Source organism: Microchirus variegatus (assembly GCF_963457635.1).
Source record: "Microchirus variegatus genome assembly, chromosome: 3".
Classification (NCBI taxonomy): Eukaryota; Metazoa; Chordata; class Actinopteri; order Pleuronectiformes; family Soleidae; genus Microchirus; species Microchirus variegatus.
In genome coordinates this window covers 21,850,190-21,869,480 of record NC_139804.1, presented here as the reverse complement: position 1 = coordinate 21,869,480, position 19,291 = coordinate 21,850,190, and the positions used below count along the sequence as shown (strand labels likewise).

The 19,291-nt window shown below is 40.0% G+C and overlaps 1 protein-coding gene across 1 annotated transcript in view; it reads left to right on the top strand.

The window, feature by feature from the left end:
• Window positions 1-1,624: 1,624 nt before the first annotated feature.
• Window positions 1,625-19,291, top strand: part of lsamp (limbic system associated membrane protein) — a gene marked incomplete at both ends in the record, with an annotated part of 186,018 nt that continues 168,351 nt past the window's right edge. The window contains one exon of the mRNA XM_083886122.1: window positions 1,625-1,779. Within this exon, the coding sequence (XP_083742248.1) occupies window positions 1,625-1,779 (155 nt within the window). The remainder of the gene's footprint in view (window positions 1,780-19,291) is intronic.

The window sequence follows — 19,291 nt, the reverse complement described above, 5'->3', positions numbered from 1 at the left end:
ACCCTTAATATTAACTGGTTATTTTGTCACTTAGAAATGGGACACCCCTTAAATGCAGATACGTCTTCAGACTGTAGGGGGCAGAATAACGCGAAAGCTGCGTCCAGTCTGTCAACTCCAAAAAAGAAGAAAAACACATTTACGTCACGATTATTACGATCTGTTTGTCAGTCAAGTTATTAGGTTGTCAGTTAGTTATAAGATGATACTCATACAAATACCACAACCACAGACATATTCAGCTGACAGTTACCACACACCACGGCTTATTGAAAAGTAAACGATAGCAAACGATTTCTTGTCCGCACCGGCCGGCTGTTGATAAAAGATTGTAAAATAAAAATAAATGTTACACAACAATGACGTAAGTAATCCATAATATGGGCCAAAACTAAGATAATACAATGGTTTTCATAATTTTTATAACTCTATTAACAAAGAAAATACTTAATTTGTAGCATACTCGTTTCGCTGCTTTCGGCGCCATCTTTGTTATGGCAAAACACGCAATGCATTCTGGGTAGCCCTTGCTCCCAATGGTGGTCTCGAAAAATCTCAATATTGAGGGCGATACAGCCCTTAAACTCGCCCCTCAACTTAATTTTTCTGAGAATCGGGACAGCACTTGCGCTAGCGGGACGGGCATTTTTGAGAATGAGGGTTAAGATTGAGGGTTAAGCAAGGAATTGGAATTCACCCTAAGCCTTCTGCAAAACATGACTGTCAAGAACTGAAGAAGCCTCATGGATGAGAGAAGAAGACAGAAGAAGACCGTCATAGATATGTCAGTTTATCTCGCCACACCTAACGGCACATGAAGTCATGTGATTAACCACTAAATCATAATTAACTACAGTCTCATTTACTGGAGAGTTCATGGTCACTGCAAATCTTAATGTGAGGCAGTGACTGCTCCACACGACTGGATTCCTGTGTGCACACTGTCACATAGTTTAAAGACTAATGATAATGTGATTGCGTAATGATACTTGGAGGTAAGTGTCTTGTGCAGAGATTGTTGTTCGTGTGCCTGGTCAGATATGGCGGTTTGTTTTTTTCAAAACAAGTTCCAGTGCTTTTTTAAAAAATTCATTCAGAGCACATAACAAAGAGAATAATTTCCATTAATTAATCTAATTTTTTTACTTTGAACATATCAGCGACATCCCCGCGTTAAATTCTTCCATCTCCTCTCATGTGTCTCACCAAAAGGGACCTCAGGTGGTGCTGTTGTCCTGACAACCAGTGAGGGGAGCATCACAGTCAGACGACTGGATACTCTCTCTCTTTCTCTCTCACACACAGAGAGAGAGAGAGAGAGAGAGAGAGAGAAGGGGGGAGGGTTGGGGGGATGAATCTCTCAGATTCTGAACAGAAGCTTGCTTCTCTCCATCGCCGCTGCTGGCTGTCCCTTCCTTTTACGCGGAGAGCATTACGCATCAGTAGACTTGAGGTGCATTTTCGTCTCAAAAGTATTTTAGGCAAACCCGTCACTGCTCAGTTCGCAACTGCTTAGGACCCGAGGACATTATTCGTTTTTCGGAGAAGTCTGGACAACTATTTAACATCTTTCTCCCTCCATTGGATCTATCGCTCCCCGAAAGGCGCGCTCTTGTGCTTTAAGATGCAGCCCGGACGCAAATCGTGTTGGAGGCAATTGCAGGCGTCTTTTTTCAGACTGCTGTGTCTTATCCCCACAGGATTCCCTGTCCGGAGTGTGGATATGCAGCGGGCCACCGACAACATCACCATCCGCCAGGGCGACACGGCGATCATAAGGTAAGACTCATCCCTTAACTTTCCTATCCTCCCGTCCGCCGCCGGGAAGCGCAGCAGCAGCAGGAGCAGCATCAGCATCAGCATCGTCACCTGGAGCAGACAGCTGCATCCCATCAAACTGCAAATGTGATCGTTATTGAGGGGGTGCGCTGATGATGCTTCATTTACCCTGAGGAGTTTGTGTCGATTCAAACTGGGGTAAAGTTAAACGTCAAAAATGAAAGAAAAGTAAACAGACATGTTTGGATGCGACTCGAGCCACTATAGAACTTTTAATTGCGATCCCTTTATTGTGATTATCGAGTGGAATTTCCCTCCAATGCCATTTCCCTTACGACCACGAGCCAAAGGCGTTATGCTTCACACACAGGTGACCACGAAGCTGACCATTGAGGCTCATTTATATCGTTATCATTACACAGTTATTTCAAAGTGTTTAAGGAGAGACTGCTGACAGGATAACATGCGTCACGATGTCCAGAGATGTTTGTGTGCAAGTGCCAAAGTGTCGAAACGCAGATGAGGAGGAGCTGACGGAGAACTTAATTGCACCATGGCTTTAAAAAAAAAGAAAAAAAAAAAAAAAAAAGTGTTACGTGACACATTTATCGTTAAATAAAGATGCGTTTGCAGAAAGCAGCAGTTTGCAAAATCTAGTCCCCCCCCAACCACACACACACACCCACACATACACTTAATCACTTCTCAGACAATAAGCTGTCAACTGAGGTATTATGATTTTGCTCGGCAGATGTCACTGACCACGTGACTAAAAAAGCTTGTTTATGGCAAGCAAGTCTCTTTGCCCCCCTGCCCCAGCACCCCCCTCCCCTTCCTCACCCCTCCCCCTTTAAAAGAAGACCCATTTAAAATGGGATGCAGGGTAGTCCACTGGTTATAATAGGCTGCACACACAACACTCACATTGATTTCTTGCCTGTCCTCTCCCCACTTTCATGCTGTATTTACAGTACAACCACCCAGGCTCCACTAATAAGTGTGGAAATATAGAATGCTATTATGGTACAGACCTTTTATACAGTTTGTAAAAATAAAAAAAACACACGACCACGGCCGCTCATGTTTAATTTAGGCACACACTAGTTCAAAAGGAATACATTCCTTTAATGGATTCCTTGTGCAGGTGCCATCCATCCAGCTACCTGCTGATCAAATTAGTCAATTGACTTATTTACTGTTGACCTCACCAGGGGTCACAGCTATTTGTTTCACTTTCCCAATCCCGTTCTCTGTGTCTTAGCTATAATTCAACCATTTAGTCTCCCGGTCAGTCTGTCGTTCAAAGGTGGTGGCAGCTTTGGCACTCAGTAAGACTCAAATTGGATTTGCCTTTCTGTGAAAACACTTGCATCCCTTAGTCCGCTCTTTAAACCATGATCTGTGATAGATGACTGGTGAATAATTATCTACACACTGAGTGTCATCGTTAATCTGATCTTGATAATGTATCGTGTTGACATTACTGATCCGTCTTATTTATTGTCAGTCACACAACAATAAACCGGAATTCAGACCCCTTGGCTCTATTGAAAAGCAACAACCATTTTTCACACCCACTTTCCACCCAACAAATTGGATAGTGGAGAGAGAAAAAAAGTAAATACATGAAGGTTGAAACTTTGAGCAGGGGTGGGAGGCCTTCGGCTAGTAATTTGTCGAGCTACATGGAGTATCTGATTCCATAAGCCGGGTTATGTGAATGCTGAAGGGATATTGGTGACCTGGGGGCGTAATAGGGCTTGTGCTCCTTCAGTGAAGCCTGTGGCTGCAGTCGTGACATTTGAGGCACAAGAGGGGAGATGGTAGAGTCGAGAAACAGCATGTGGCAAAACAACCATTGTGACAGGACACACACAGAAACCATGCGTTGCTTTTGAAATGAGAAAGGACATGTGTTGTTTATTTTCATCCTGAATCTGAATCTACTGTAACCCGCCTGTATATGAGGCTTTATTAACAATATTATTATTGTTAAACCAATTGATGTCATGATTAATAATTATTGAAGTCCTTTTTGTAGTATATTATAAATGAGCAAGATGCCAGAGAGCATTACTGTAAGTATGGTTCATTTATATCACCGTGACTTAATAACTGGAATTTTCGTGCGATGGTAGGCCTTGTTCCCAGAATCTCATTCTCCATCAGACCTCATCAAACGTGAATCTAAAAGAAATTCTGACATATCCCCACCAGCTGTAGGTGTCTATGGGGAAATGCAGTGAATCTAAATTGATTTTCAGTAGCTCTTTGTCCGTCATATTATTGCACAGATATCCAGAGGTAGGTTGCTTTCCTCTGAGTCAGCCGCACATTTAGATTCAGATACTGTTAACATTTGGACTCCTAAGCAGGTCATCAGGGGGTTAATCTGAAAGAGATTACTCTCGAGAACAGTCACTGTGGGCGGAATTATGTAAACATTTGCACAACACCATTTGCAGTGTGAAGTGAATTAGAGCTCATCTGATGTGCTGCAGTCATCCAAGATTAAACTTTAGTAACCATATAAGTCATATAGTTGCTTTGGATTCTTAGATGGCCTTGTGTAACGTGATTTACTCAGACGGAACCATTTTCGGCACACTGTGTCCTAAGCTTTCTGCAGTTTGAATGGTGTGGTGGCTCTGTGTTGAGTTCACAGATTACCAAGCTACCAAAAGGGGGACTTTTCTTTGAGCACTTGTATCTGCTTCAAGTGACATTTGCCCCTGGAAAGCATGGACATTAAATACGAGCATATTGAATCTAGGCCTGCATCCCAGCAGTCTGAGACACAAAAGATTTAGGTCAGTTAAATACACCACATTTCTCACAGCCCCTTTACCATAGTGAATAAGCTCCTTTTCTATGATGAATTGAAACCAAGCTTTCCTCATAAGGAACAAGTTGCAATATAAATCTGAAGAGAAGAGAACAAAACAAAGTTTCTTTGCATTTCTTTAAGCTATGTCTGTTTCACAATAGTTGCACTTCTTTTTAATTGCTTTTTTTTTTGTGTCCCACACGTTGCTGTGCCCTTAAGGGGAAGGTTGCAATGTCAGGCGAAGACCTTATAATTGACAATTGCTTATTAAAGTATTAATGACACAGTTTCTGTGATGGCTCTCCTCTGGGTCAATTGTCTGTGTTTTGACAGTGCACTGTGCCTAACTTCTCACTTTGAGAAAAGATGATTCTGCATTTGTGCCGTGCCCCTGAGGATCTTTGTCAAAGCTTTGGGACTCTACCCTCAATTTGAGTCAGACAGATGTTATGGATGTGAAATCTGCTCAAGGCTCAGACACATAAGGCACAATGTTCGTCTAATTCAAGTTTTAATACAATCTACAATGTTAGAGAATAGTGAATAGAGTAATTCTGATTAGCATTATCCAATTCTCAACTACTGAACCTTCAAGAAATGTGTTTGTCTCACCAGAACATCTCACATTTATCCTATAACACTGATTTGAAAAGCATGGCTCGAGAAAAAAGAGGATAAGCCATGGTGTTCTAGTGAGAATCTGGTAAACACTGTCTAAAAACCGTAGGGATTTCTAGGATTATGTAGCATGCTGTCAGTTTACTGGGATTACTTTACTGATTGTTAAGTATAAGAATTGTTTTTGCATTCTACATAACAAAAAAAATTATGGAGCCCCCGAAGTGACATGAGAAGAAGAAAAAAAAAGACAAAAAAAAGTCGAAAAAAGTTTAAAAGTCGAAAAATTTGAGATCTCAAGTTTCAAAAAAATGACAAAAAAAAAATTGACGAACAACAGTATATATATATTTTCATCACTTCAAGATTAAAAAAAAATTGTTTTGGAAACTCAAGATCTTGACTTTGAAACTCGAGATTTCAAGTTTTTTTTTCATCAGTTAATTTTTTTCTTTTATCATTTTTATGTGTCTTTTTTTTTGCTCATGTCACCTCGGGGGCCCCGTAAAAATTCACATAACATTTTCAGGAAATTAAAAAAATGGAAGGAAAAGAGACAAATGTACCTTTTGTGTTGACATTGCATAGAGGTGACCTGTAACCAACAATTATTGCTGTCACTTCCTATTACCATGGAGATGCAGTGTGGATATTCATTTTCACAGACAGTTCACAGCTTTGGGAAGCTGATACTGTGGACGATACAGCCCAGGCTGTATTCCAAGTGGACAGAGCAAAATGGAGGGAAAACAGATCAATGTCTGGATTTCCAGGCAGAGGGCAAAAGTGCAACATTATTTGGGATGTCCAGCCCCCAAGGGGTCTCGATATATCTTTCTACAGCCCATCAGTTTGGAGTGCTGCATTATTTTTTCTAGGTAAGGGCCTCCTTGGGCAACTCTGTGCCTCTATCTCTTAATCTTTCTATTCCCTCTTCTTTTTTTCTCTCTCTGCCAGCACTGAGTCGTTCAGCTGTGCTGACTTAACCTGGTTTGGAGAGTGTACAGAAGAAGAAGGAGATTCTTAATGAGGGAGATATAGAAATGAAAAGGAAAAATGAGTAGAGCACTCACCAAGAAAGAATGAGAGAGAAAAACAAAGAGGTGTATGGTGGGTCAAATTACGGTGTAAGGGAGGAGTGGGAGACAGGGACACAGTATTAGTACAATCAACACAATAATCCCTTCTGTTCCAGCTTGGTCCAAGATAGGATTTTCAAATCAATTTCATTTTCACTCATGATGCCACAGTGGGAGAGCTGAGTGGTTACCAGTTTGGTCTTTATCATCTCGGCCCTATTTTGGCATGGGACAGAGCAGAGGTGCAGGGTAAGAGCTTTTGGGACATGAAGGATGTGGAATTTGGTTGATATTTTGCCAATTCGGCCAATAATTTTGGAAACGACTCAGAATCCTTACAAGTTCCATTGGCTTTCATCTTGGTCAGTATGGATCTGAATAATTGCCTGCAGAGACAGTGTGGTCTTTTGACATTATATAGCAAACGAGCAGAGTTCAGAAGCTCCAATCTGAAGCTTGCAGTCCACTACAGTTCTGTGGGTCTCCTTCACAGCTTATAGCGTATAGTTTGATGTTTGTCAGGTTCATCTCCAGAATACGTAGCAGGACACTCTGAGCTCTGTATTATGTTCTTAGTGTGCTTTTCTAAATAACCCAACCATGGAAGCCAGTCATGAAATCCTTTTGTTCCAAATGAATACTAAACTAAGTGCTTCTTCCTAAAAGCAAGGTCTATTTTCCTCTCTACCTAGGCTTTTTGTTGACTGACCACTGGCCAAGTGCATATTTAAACTATTCAGCAACTGTTCATAGCCGCCAGCCACCTATCAGAGATAGGAAAAGACGAAGAGTGGACGTGTGTGTTCTTTACTGCTCTCAGAAAACACCACAATATCAGTAACACATAGCTGCAGTGATTGTTTTAAAAAAGTAAGTTTGAAGTATGAAATCAGTATTATGTGGTATTTAATACAAGGGACAGATGCAAAGGTCTTGTTTAAGTCATCACAATCTATACGCTAATGTAGTGTACAACACTGTGAGTATGGATGTTCCTCTTTTTTTCCCACTCAGGCTTTTTCTAATCTTTCAGGAAGTTATACAGCTGTGGAAAAGGCACATGAGCTTTCCATTTTAAATGTCAATTACCAGTCAGTGTGCAGCTATATAAAACCCAAGGCTTCCAAAGCAAAAGTTAAGCTCTGCCAGTATTAGCAGCCGACCAAATCTAGCATGATTGTGCAAACATACTATTAAAATAGACACGCAATATATATGTTACTTAAGAGTCCAGAGGGAGACGTGTCAGATCCAAGTCATGAGGCTATTGTAGAAACGCCAGAATAAGGCAGTCACCTTGAGCTGAATGCTTTGAACTATACTACCTTCTCACGTCCAGGGAGAACATGCACAAAGGCCCTTCTTTTTATCCGCAATATTATATTGTATTAAGTCATATTATATCATATATTTATATAACATCTCATATCACATCTCCCTGACATCTTGTGGGGCTGAAAGTTTAGCATTTAAGGGAATAGAGCAAGTATTTCAATACGATTTAAAATATAATTAAAATAAATAAATAAATAAAAAATCTTCCTGATGTGAAATAGGAAAAAGGAAAGTATAAATGGAAAATGAATGAATGAATGAGCCTTGGCCAAGCTCTGTTTAGCTGGAACTGCTGAGAGATGGTTAAATAAATTCAAATATTTCACTCAGTAAAGATGAATTTATATTAAAGCTGAAACAAGTGGCTATAAGCTGCTATGTTCCGAGTCCCTGCTGCTTTAAATCCACATGACTTTAAAGCAGATTAGAGGCCTGCAGTAAGAAATATCCAGGATGAGCACACTCATTGTTTTCCAGCCCCCCCACCCCCCCCCCCCCCCCTCCCAAGATAAGCAACAAAACCAATAATAATTACCTCATTGAAATGCTGACACAAACAATCTAGCATCAGGCCATAAAGAGTGGTTTCACAGATGTGCATAATGTTTAGTTTATACATAAAATTATCTGGATGAAGGTGTACACGTTTACAAACCTGTTGTGTAACTACACACAAGAACCTCATACATGCTCCAGTAATTGTACTTAATTGTACTTAAAGATGTAATCAAATCATTGCTCAATGTTTATGTATAGATTGTAGAGCTTCAGAGAGCCTAAATACCACACTAGCTTAAAATGAATTTGAGTTTAAGCTACCTACAATAAAAGCACAGCACAACATATTGTTTTGAATGTCGGAATCAGCAGTGGGAGGCACAAAGAAACAGCTCATCTCTTTCACTCAGATGTATCTCATCCAGTACCTTTGTTGTTCTCAATAGATTTCCATAGATGCATGAGACTTGAACAGAGAGGGCAAAAAATACAATTGAGGATGCCAAGCCATATGCCCCCTTGTATCGCCAGGCCTCCATGTAATATGCAAAAGGAGGCACTTAATAAACAAACTGAGCACAAAAAAGGCTCTCATCAAACCCTGTAGCCATGTATTGGCATTGCCTGTCAATGTTTGCCTTAATTCTCCGCATGGTCAGCTCTCAAATACAGATGCTGCTCTTCTCTCCCAACTGATGATTTGCAACAACACATCAATGTTTGTCTCACAGTCATGAGACAAACATTGATACTGTATTTACTTTGTCCTTTCTTGGCACCCACAAAGCAAAATCATTTGCTTTGTCATAAGCAATTATTTGTAATGAAAGACAACACGCTATGAAGAAATCCTTAGTTGTTCGACAAAACTGCAAAGCCTGCAAAGGAGTGATAAGGCACCGACATTGTGCCAGTCTTGTGTAGTCCTGTTACAGGCTCGCCAGTCTAGCCGAAAGGCATCAGAGTTGTGCACTGAATGTGTTAGGTAACAGTTTATCCACTCACACAGCGTACCTACACTTTGCCACTGTAACTCGCACAGAATAATATTTGCATTAAAGTTGGTATGCACAGATAATCGGTAACACAATAAGGTTTCTATCTATCTATCTATCTATCTATCTATCTATCTATCTATCTATCTATCTATCTATCTATCTATCTATCTATCTATCTATCTATCTATCTATCTATCTATCTATCTATGCTTTTCTGGGGATACACGACATGCATTCCTCTGTGAGGGACTCAGGCCTTTATAGAAAGCGAAGCATCAGTCCATCACCGAGATCTGATGACATCACATCATTGAAATTCCTTGACTTTGAGAAACACATTTTTATTACAGTCAGAAAATGCAGTGCTACCGAACACGTTGCATTTCGCAGTACAACGTGCTATTTTTCATACCCACCTCAGGAAACTGGTCTTCGCTTCAACACATTTTAATCTACATTATCCTACTGAGTTTTAATTTCCAATTCAAAAGACAAGGATATGAAAAGGCCACAGTGCTAAAGGTGTAGGAGATTAATTAGAGTTTCCCTCTTGAGTGTTTGGCATTTGAGGAATGGCTATGACTCCATGGCCTACTTGTTCTGCATTCCCCTCTGATTTGTAAAGCATAAATTTGCCAGTTGTAAAGTTTAACGGAAGTCCTTTACAACTTAAACAGCATGGTGTCATTAGATTGAACTCTCCATCATTTTCATTGGAAAAAAAGAACAAGAATCCATTGCTACACTCATTTGCTATTCATTATTTGTATTCAATTTTATTTAATCCTCTTTTCAAAGGGACCGACATTGTTTCAGGTATTTACCTCCAGTTGAGTCAGGTTTCCTTTAGTTATACTATAATATAATACATATTTATTTATATTAATCTAGTATACATACTGTATATATATACATATATATATATATATATATGTATATATATATGTATATATACATATGTATGTATATATATATACATTCTAAAATTGTCATTGGTCCTCAACAAAGCCTTTATGCCAATTCCCATTAATTGGCTAATGGTAATGACAGCTCAGTCCGACGTACGTTGTTGTGTTGACTATAATTCATCATTACCTGATGTTCAGCACTTAAACTACATTAGCTAATGTACAGCAGTGCACTTACAGTTAAAAGGCTGCTTGTGTACAAAGGCTCTCTCATCACCTGCAGCCAAAGGTTGACATGTAACTTGGGTGGCTCAGGATGTCAGGAGAAAGAGAAGAAAGTGAATAGAAACTTAAGAATAAAGTGATGGGAGGGACTAAAAATGTGGTGCATGTTTTTGTACTATAGCTGGAGTGAATTACACAAAATAGTTCCTTTTTGAAATGTTCAACACATGCCTGCTGACACTATTAAAAGTAAGATGAATTAAGCATTAACAGATCCTTTTAACAGTCTCTGCATGCTGGATTTTTTTATATATATAATGATGGAAACTTAAAAGTGGATGATTTTTCTGGTGCGTGCTGGGGGAGTAAGCGATTTCTCAGCAAATTATGGACATTTGTTCATGATTTATATCAAATATAACTGGAGACCAACTTGGAATAGTCTCACATCATGTGCGTCACCATGTTGATTTCCAAACACGCAAGTGGTTACACCACAGCCATCTCAACCGTGATGTTTAATTACAACCAGACGTCATGGTACGGTTTGTGACTGCATTTCTTGTGTAGTTGAGATGACACTGTGGTGACAAAATATGTCCACAGACAAATAAAACGTACACTAGATATCTCCTGGAACAAAAAAAGCTTTGAATAAATGAATGCAGTTTAAAGGTTTCAATGTAACCTTTATATACACAAACAGTCCATAACAGTCAGGGTGCATTTGCTCCAGGAGATTGCGTGGGACTCGATTCGATTGGGCAAATTTCACACCTTCATTTGGTCTGGTTCACTTTCACACTGCACTTTTGTAAGCGGACCAAACCGCCTGGACAACGTAACACAGTTAAAACTGCTGCTCGTTTGGGGTGTTATTGCCCACAACGAGCACTAACCAAGAAGGAAAAACAAAAACAAAAACAAAACAAGAGGAAGATGAAAACCAGGCTCATCGATTGGCAAGGACAGAAAACGGAAATCCATTCCCTTCAGCCAACTTGTTCGCCACAAAAACAAACAATGGAGCCACACCAAATGTATACAGTCTTGGGGTTTCTGTTTTTACTTTGGTGTTCAAACCTAATTGGTTTTTCACAAGAAGCTGCACAGTATGAGTAGCAGGCGAGGCAGTGAGCAAGTCCACTTCCGCATCGGAGTTTGGTGAGCTTGTTCCCCATGCCCAAACGATACGGACTATCCCTGGTCCTTTTAAAACGGACCAAACAGCTCTGGACAACAACTCTCTCTCTATGATTCTCAGTATAGCAATGTTTTGTATTTCACATCATGACTAATTGAGGGAAGGTGGAATCATAACAGCTACAGCTGGCTAACACTGTTGCCTCACAGAAAGAAGGTCACCAGTTCACCCAGGGGCCTTTCTGTGCAGAGTTGGCATGTTCCCCATGTGCACATGTGGGTTTTGTTTTCCCCGTCTAACCCATGTGTGTATTGGGAGAGCATGCAAACTCAAGACAGAAAGGCCCTCCGTTGAACCGGGATTCAAACTGCTGACCTTGCTGTGAGGCAACAGTGCTACCCTATTAAAATACTCACAATTCCACTAAATGCTAGAACTCCTAAATTGCAGGGATTTCCAGACATTTGCACATTACTTGATCCCATAATGCTGTAGCATGTACAGCAATGTGGTGTCACTGAAGTTAACATTGTACCCAAAGACTATGGAACAGGTGGCCAAGAATAAACACACATTTTCTTGGAGACGAACCAGAGAAGAAAGAAAAGAAGAAAACCCCTCAGCCTATTTAACCATGGCTCAGTTTAGTCTTTTAAGACATTGCTCAGAAATAATTTCAGTTTTTTTTTGTTGACATCATTTTCATTCAGTATTTATACCCATGCCACAGAGGCTGTCTAAAATTAATCATGTACAAGAGAGGGTGGTGTAGGGAGTTATGTTTGCTATGTTTTTGCATGTTGGGAAGGAAGTGAGGAGCCAAATAGAGTTGCTGTTGTTGTTTTGTATTGTGTATATTTGTGTCATTGTGGTTTGTTTACATCTCTGCTTGCCACTGACCGTTATGTGAGAAACTGTTTGGCTTTAAAAAAAAAAAAGTACAAACCTCCATTTAGTCAAAGGAGTATACTGATGGACAAACTCCAAATTTTGTGTGCCACAATCATTTTTCATCTATTTTTATTTTGTACTTGGAAAGGATTCATAGTGTGGCCCCGCATGGTGTTTTGGGTATTGGGGAACTTGTTAAGCTGCGTGTGTGTGTGTGTGTTAGTTCTGCCAAAATCCAGCTTTATTGTGTGAGAGGAGCATCAGCCTTTCTTAAACCTTCCCTGCTACATCCTGCTGTTATCTCTGCTTGATGCACATCCCACTTCTGCACTTACCCTTTTCATATTTTGTCCGGACTCTGCTGCTCCCTTCGCCTCTCCATTTTCTGGGTGTCTTGGTTGTGCCGAACTAAGCCGTCTATAAAACCTAAAATTGTCATGGACTTGTAAAAGGCATCCTCAAATAGAGAAGGGATTTTTGATATCCAACTAAGACACCTGCTTATTTTTTTTATTATTTATTTATTATTTCCAGTGTTTGCTCAGTACATCCTCTCTGAATGGCTTTCTCCGGGATAGTCTCCCACCACTCTAGTTCCTCGGCTTACAGTAGTTATGGCTTACTGACCATATCTGTGTTATTCCTCAGACACACTCTGACGAGACTCAGTGTGAGGAAAACGTGTATGGTAACATTAAGGACACGGGAAAATAATGATGGTGATGATGACCACAGCAGGGGGTGATGGGATGATGAGGGACTTTAATTACTTTTTAATGAGCTTTGTCTATTGTCAATAGCAATATGATGCAGTATTGTGCTGCATTCATGTCACTTTTTATGTATTTACATATTTTTTGGTTCATTAGCCATCTATCAGGTGAGGGTTTATTATATAGGGTTTTTATATCTATATATCTAGATATATAGTGTGTCTTATATAGAGTCTTGCATTTATCTGGTTTTAATTTGTCCTTAGTGCATTTAGATGAACATTAACTCAGCTGCTCTCAGTGTGCTCTTTCTTTTTTTCTGAGATCAATAGTTATTGAAGGAGTAACATGGGGTGCAATTAACTTGACTGCTGTAACCTCCAAAGTTTCACATCCGCAGAGCTCGTCAGCACTATTGTGCAAACCAGTGTACAAATCAAATGAAGGAGGGGGGATACTTTGAGACCTTACAAACATGTGTGGCCTTGTCCCTCGAACATCTGGCTTGTCGGAACAATGCAGTCTGCCCACAGTGTCTCATCTACTGACACTTAATTTGTGTCTGTTTGGCCAGTGTGGATGCTTCACATTGTGTCGCCACAATACTTTGTCGGCTGAAAGGCTAGAATATAAGAGCAGAGAATTTATTTATCGTGATGGCATAGCTGCAAAAGAAAGTGAATTCCCCAACCTTTAACATTGAAAAGGAAAAAAAATACCATAAGCAATAATAGGTGAATACACTCGTATATCTAAGGGAAGTCTGTTTATCCCACAAATCAAAAAAGCTGTTTTTTTCCCACCATTAGCTGATATATATTTGATTTAGAGCTGGCTAATCCAGCATATAGACCACAGTGAGGGAGTGATAAATGTGTGTGTTTGTATGCTGCAAGGAGAGAGACAGGGAGAGATCCCGGGATACAAGAAACAAGACTCACTATCACAGCCAAGACAAAAGAGGCAGAACCTTAGGGACGTGTTTCTGAGTGCAAGGCTGCTTCTTTTGATGTTTCTGTTGAATCACAGCAAGGCTTACTGTACATTTCCAGATGAGATGACATTTGTTGTGAGTGACTTTATGTGTCTTGTACCTGTATTTTCTAACACTTAACGAAACCTGATACAGCTTAAATACTTTAACGTGTGGTCTCGCGTGAATGAGCTGGAACATTCATGTGTGCGGCATCACAGCATCCTGATCTTGAGGCTTGTGTGTAATTGTGAGCAACAGTAACACTATTTGTGTGTGAAACCGCACACGGGTAAAGCTATAAATGAGGTGAGTCTTTTGTCATGCTGCAGTTGCTTTTAGATATTGCCAAATCTTGCGTGTCATGGTTTAGTTACAGATGGAGAAACTGAGACCCTGCCACCCACCCAGTGTTTTCCTTTTTTTTTTTTTTGATGTATATATACTTAACTTATTGTCCCACCTCATTATGCAAAACAAAGAGACATGATGCCAGTTGTGTCTATGACACACAAGCTGGCACTTGAAAGGAAATCAACCTCATGTGATTTGGCAAGGAGAGACCGATGAGAGGGGGAGTGAGGAGAGGCATTGGGAGGGAGAGAGAGAGAGAGAGGGAGAGATGGAGAAATGAGATTGATCACTGTGTGGGTAGAAATGTCAGAGTGCTCCAGGCTATGCATTTTCCACGTGGTAGCTGCCATTTGTGCTCTTTTTCACACGTCTGTCTAATGCTCTCCCAGACTTCACCTCACGGGCACCTTCTGTCTCTATTTTTTTTTGGCTTGACGTTTTTGTGCCTCTCCTGTAAGTCCCTTGTAAACACCTAATTTGTTAAAACATTATCTCACCCATACTGTAGATGGCGAACAATGTTTCCATGACAACTTGTATTGTTGATCTTTTTTGGTTTAACTTGTTAAGTTGACAACACTATAAAATAAGCCTAATCTGACACATTTTTATACATGTTTTATATTTTCCAGTAATGCTGTCGCTGATTTTTTAACAAATGCAGTGCTGGTCCCCATCTTTTCATCTGCACCATCATTCTCCCTGCATTACAATTTGTTACCTCTCTGCCTCTTGTCTCTGTGCTTCTCTCCAATTTTCTCCTCTCCGCTTCTTCTGGAGGAAGCCAGTGCTTCTCCCTAATTGACTGGTTTTGTCAAACTCCCATATCCACTGTTCAAGGACAGGGCTGGGAGAAGAAATAGATGTGAGCCGCTGTGCAAATGCCTCAGTGCCGTCATTGTTGGTTCCATATATGTGTGTTAAAACGTGGTTATATTTCTGTGCGCTCACGTCATATTATTGCATCATGCCCTCATCTAAGCCTCTGTGAGGGACATTTTTCTCGCCCACCCAGGAAAAGCCAGAATTTGCAGGGAAAAACCATAATAATAATCAATCTTTAGGCACAGCCACTTCTGAGACATGCAGGAGTCGGAGCCTCACGTGCCACACTGCTGAGCAGCATGGAAGCTCGCCAATTAAGTTCTCTGCGCTCAGCACTGCATATACTTATTTCAGTCATATTGTTGAGGCAGAGATTCTTTGAGGTTCAGTGATCACTGGAATGTACAGCACATGTATTAAGCATGCAGCTGTAGATAGAAGGTAAGCTCCTCAGAAAATCCTGAATTTTTCATGATATAGATTCAGATATAGCAAGCTTACATTTTACTGTATATATTCCATCTGTTGCTGAAACTGAATGTACAATATACCTACCTGACACAGATGGGTACTTCCAGTTTTATTCTGTTTCTCCCTTTTCACCTTTCTTCTTTTATCATATCAACAGAGGTTTATTATACTTACCTAAGTATGAGGCTATTTTTATCACATCCAGGAGTAAAATAATAAAATGGCACAATACCATTTCCTGATTATTATTTTTTTTTGCCAGCAAGGAGCCTGAATCCATCTTACATTAAACAAAGCTGTTACACAAGCATTTCTTGCATCATCTCGAATCTCCGTCCTGTTAAAAAGAACTCAATAAGAGGGCACATTCATGTGGAAGATTGCTCTTCTTCATTTTGATTATAGTGCTGGCAGGTTTTAGACAAAGCCTACTTATGCATACTGTGGGATCAGCGTGTGTGCCTGCAGGCCAAGCTTAGCAAGAGATTCACTGGTCCCTATGACAGTCTCCGTAATCTGCTTAATCTTTGTTCATGCAGCACATCACATGTCGTCTATTTGTGCAGTTATATGTCTTAATAGCTGACTGTGACCACCTTTGTGACCATATTTTTTGATTTCAAATGTTTAATGTGAATAGTAGGTGTGTATGCATTGTTTTCTTCTGCATTTGTATACAGTATAATATGTGGCCTGTACTATAGAGCATGGAGACCTGACCTGAGGATAATGGTGTCCAATGCTACGCAGTGAGTCAAACCAAAGTTTGGACAGTATATTTAAAATGATGTCTGGGTTCAGAGTTTGGTTCAGTAAGTTTTATCTAATGCTTTTTTGAGACAAATGCAGCATGAGTCACATTCTAGTTTGTATAGTATGATGTGGGCAGGTCATTTACTCAGGCAGTTGGTGTACGTGTGTTGCAAATTAGAAGTCCTTCCAAACTACAACATGCAGATGATGCAATTGGTGGCAGGAGCCAAGGAAGGCACGTGTCCTCTCCAGTAGAGCATGGTCACTGGCTTTTTGGCAAAAATCCAGAAATGATCAATGGAGTGATAAATGATTGACCTAATGTTTCTGTGTAGAATGGGGTTTACTATTCACGACATGCTACTGAAGCGTCCTTTTCCTCAAGAACTCAAAATAATCCATGATGGTTGGATTATGTGAATAGTTATCCGTGTTTACAGTTCAACAAGAGTTCATGAAGAATAACTTTTATTTCTTTATTATTCTTAGTGCTGATGACAACAGTGTGTGGCACATGTGTGTTTGCGTGTGTATTCATGGGCTTAGTATTTGTTTCCTTCTGGCTGAAACATTATATGCATGCCACCTGCATTATGGTCACAGTGTGCCTCATTATAAGCCTGCCCCGCACTTGAGGATTTTCAAGTCTGATTTTAAAAACGTGACCACAGACACAGCTAACTTCATAACTGATTTTCAATGTTTTATTCCTGAGAAAACACAGACGAGACAGTTCAGTCTAGACGCAGGACCACACACTTCAGTTCAGAATATAAACATACATTCCAGATGTGATACCTCTTGCAGGACACATTAAATAAGCAATCACACTGTTGGCATAAATCCACAAGTTTGTCCTCTTTCTCTACCGTCCACCAGGATATCCTCATCGCACTTTGCAGCCCAGTCAACTCACTTTCATTGGTTATTGCAGGGTTCTAATAATAATTTGTACGTATCAGCCTAAAATCAAAAGGCACCCACCGTTGTTGAAAGGGCCAGATTGGGACTGAAATCTGGCCAATTATCCTCTAGTGCGAGAGGCAGGCTTTTGTCTGATGGTGTTGGGTATTTGTTTGTTTGATGCATGTTGGCTTCAGGTTGGGTCCAGTCAGAGTTTGGACAGGGGCCTGAGCTGCACCCTCCAAACCAAATGTTAATAGATTGAATCACAAAAGTTTACAGACAGAGAAGTGGACTATGAGGTACAGATAATACGTAACTACATGCGAGTCCATAGTATGTGCAGCACAATGAGACGTAAGCAAACCATGTGACAAGATAAAACAGGTGGATATATAGTGGTTGGAAGTCAGTCCAGTAACATCTGGTGGGTAGGTGGCGGTGACAGACAAGTGTGGGGTAACAAGGCTGCAGGCAATCATATGATACAGATTGCATGTGAGAAACTAATTATTACTTAATATATACATAAGTTCAGGCTGTGGAATTAAAAAGGTTAAACCAATATGAGTGAGATGTGTCTGTTTTTTTCAGATTTAGTGGTAGACTCCCGCTTGATGAGCTAAACTTAAGCAAATGGAGATAATGAAATCAGGTGAAAAACCCAGGGTGAGAAGTTTGGAATATATTGTGTTTTTTGATTCATGTGTCCCCTCTGACACTGATTTTGAAACTGTTTTTCAAAAGCATGCAGAAAGCTTGACTTTGTGAGTGGTGTCACACATGTATTTGTCTTCTCATGCGTTACCTGTGGTGTGCACTGAGGAGTGGAGAAAGGCAGTGTGCTGTGGCTTCCTTATTAGCACAACAACAATTTATAGCAAGTAATTAAAAGCAGTTTGCCATAGTCTACAACTACGCAGGCTTTATTGAATCTTTGCAACTATTTCTAGTGGCAAAAAAAATGCACATTGCTTTTTTTGTGAAATGTTAAACAGGTCTATGGATGAGATAAATGTGTTTGTGCATAACTGTGCACATATTTCCTTTAAGTACGCCTAAAGAAACTATATTAACTAGAAGCCCAAACACTGTTCAACACCTCCGCAGATTGCATTTGTGTTTTATTAAAACGGGATCTGCACATCTCAATAAAAAAATATTTTGGGGCAGCAATCCTCTTTGGTCTAATTGATCGCGGTAAGAGAGTGGTTCTTCATTTTTATCCATCCCTGGGAGATAATTTTTAGACAATCTCATTAAACCAGCTTATATTTGTAAACATGTCTTGGTTTGGGTACAAATTGGCCTTTTATCTTTTATTGTGCATGGTGCTCAAGTTGGTATTGCCACAACACAGAGAGTGAGAAGTTCATCCAAGTTTTTTTTTTTTATTATTATTTTTTATCTATTTTCTTGTTATCACTTCTTAATTGAGTGTCACGGCTTCATTGAAGTGAGGCCAACACGGGATTCAGCAGAAATAGAATGAGTAGAAAATATCCTATAATTAGACAGAGTTGAGTCAATTCACTATTTTTAAAGCTGAACTTTGTGAACTGTCTGTGATTCACCACAAGCTGTAGTAAGTCATCTTTAAACAACCAGGCCTGCCAGCACATATTAATTTTTTAGCCATGACTTAAACCCAGTTCTTCTCTCCCAACATCAAATTTCTCTCATTCTTTCAACATCTTGTTGCCAACAGAAATCAGATTCCAGCTGGACCACGACATCAAATGAACTTATGGTGTTTTTTTTTTTCTTACTATTATTATTCATAGGCATTGTCTGCTCTCCATATGGCAAAATCACACTTGGCCATGCTGACGTTTACTCAACAAGGAACAAGGACTGTTTGTGTTTGTTGCATGAGATGTTGCCAAATCAGAAAACAGGATTGTGCACTGCATTTGGCACACCTGTTACGCAGAATAATGTATTCCTCAAAGAGCTGAATATAAAATTGAACATTTAAAGAAATCCTGTCCCGTATG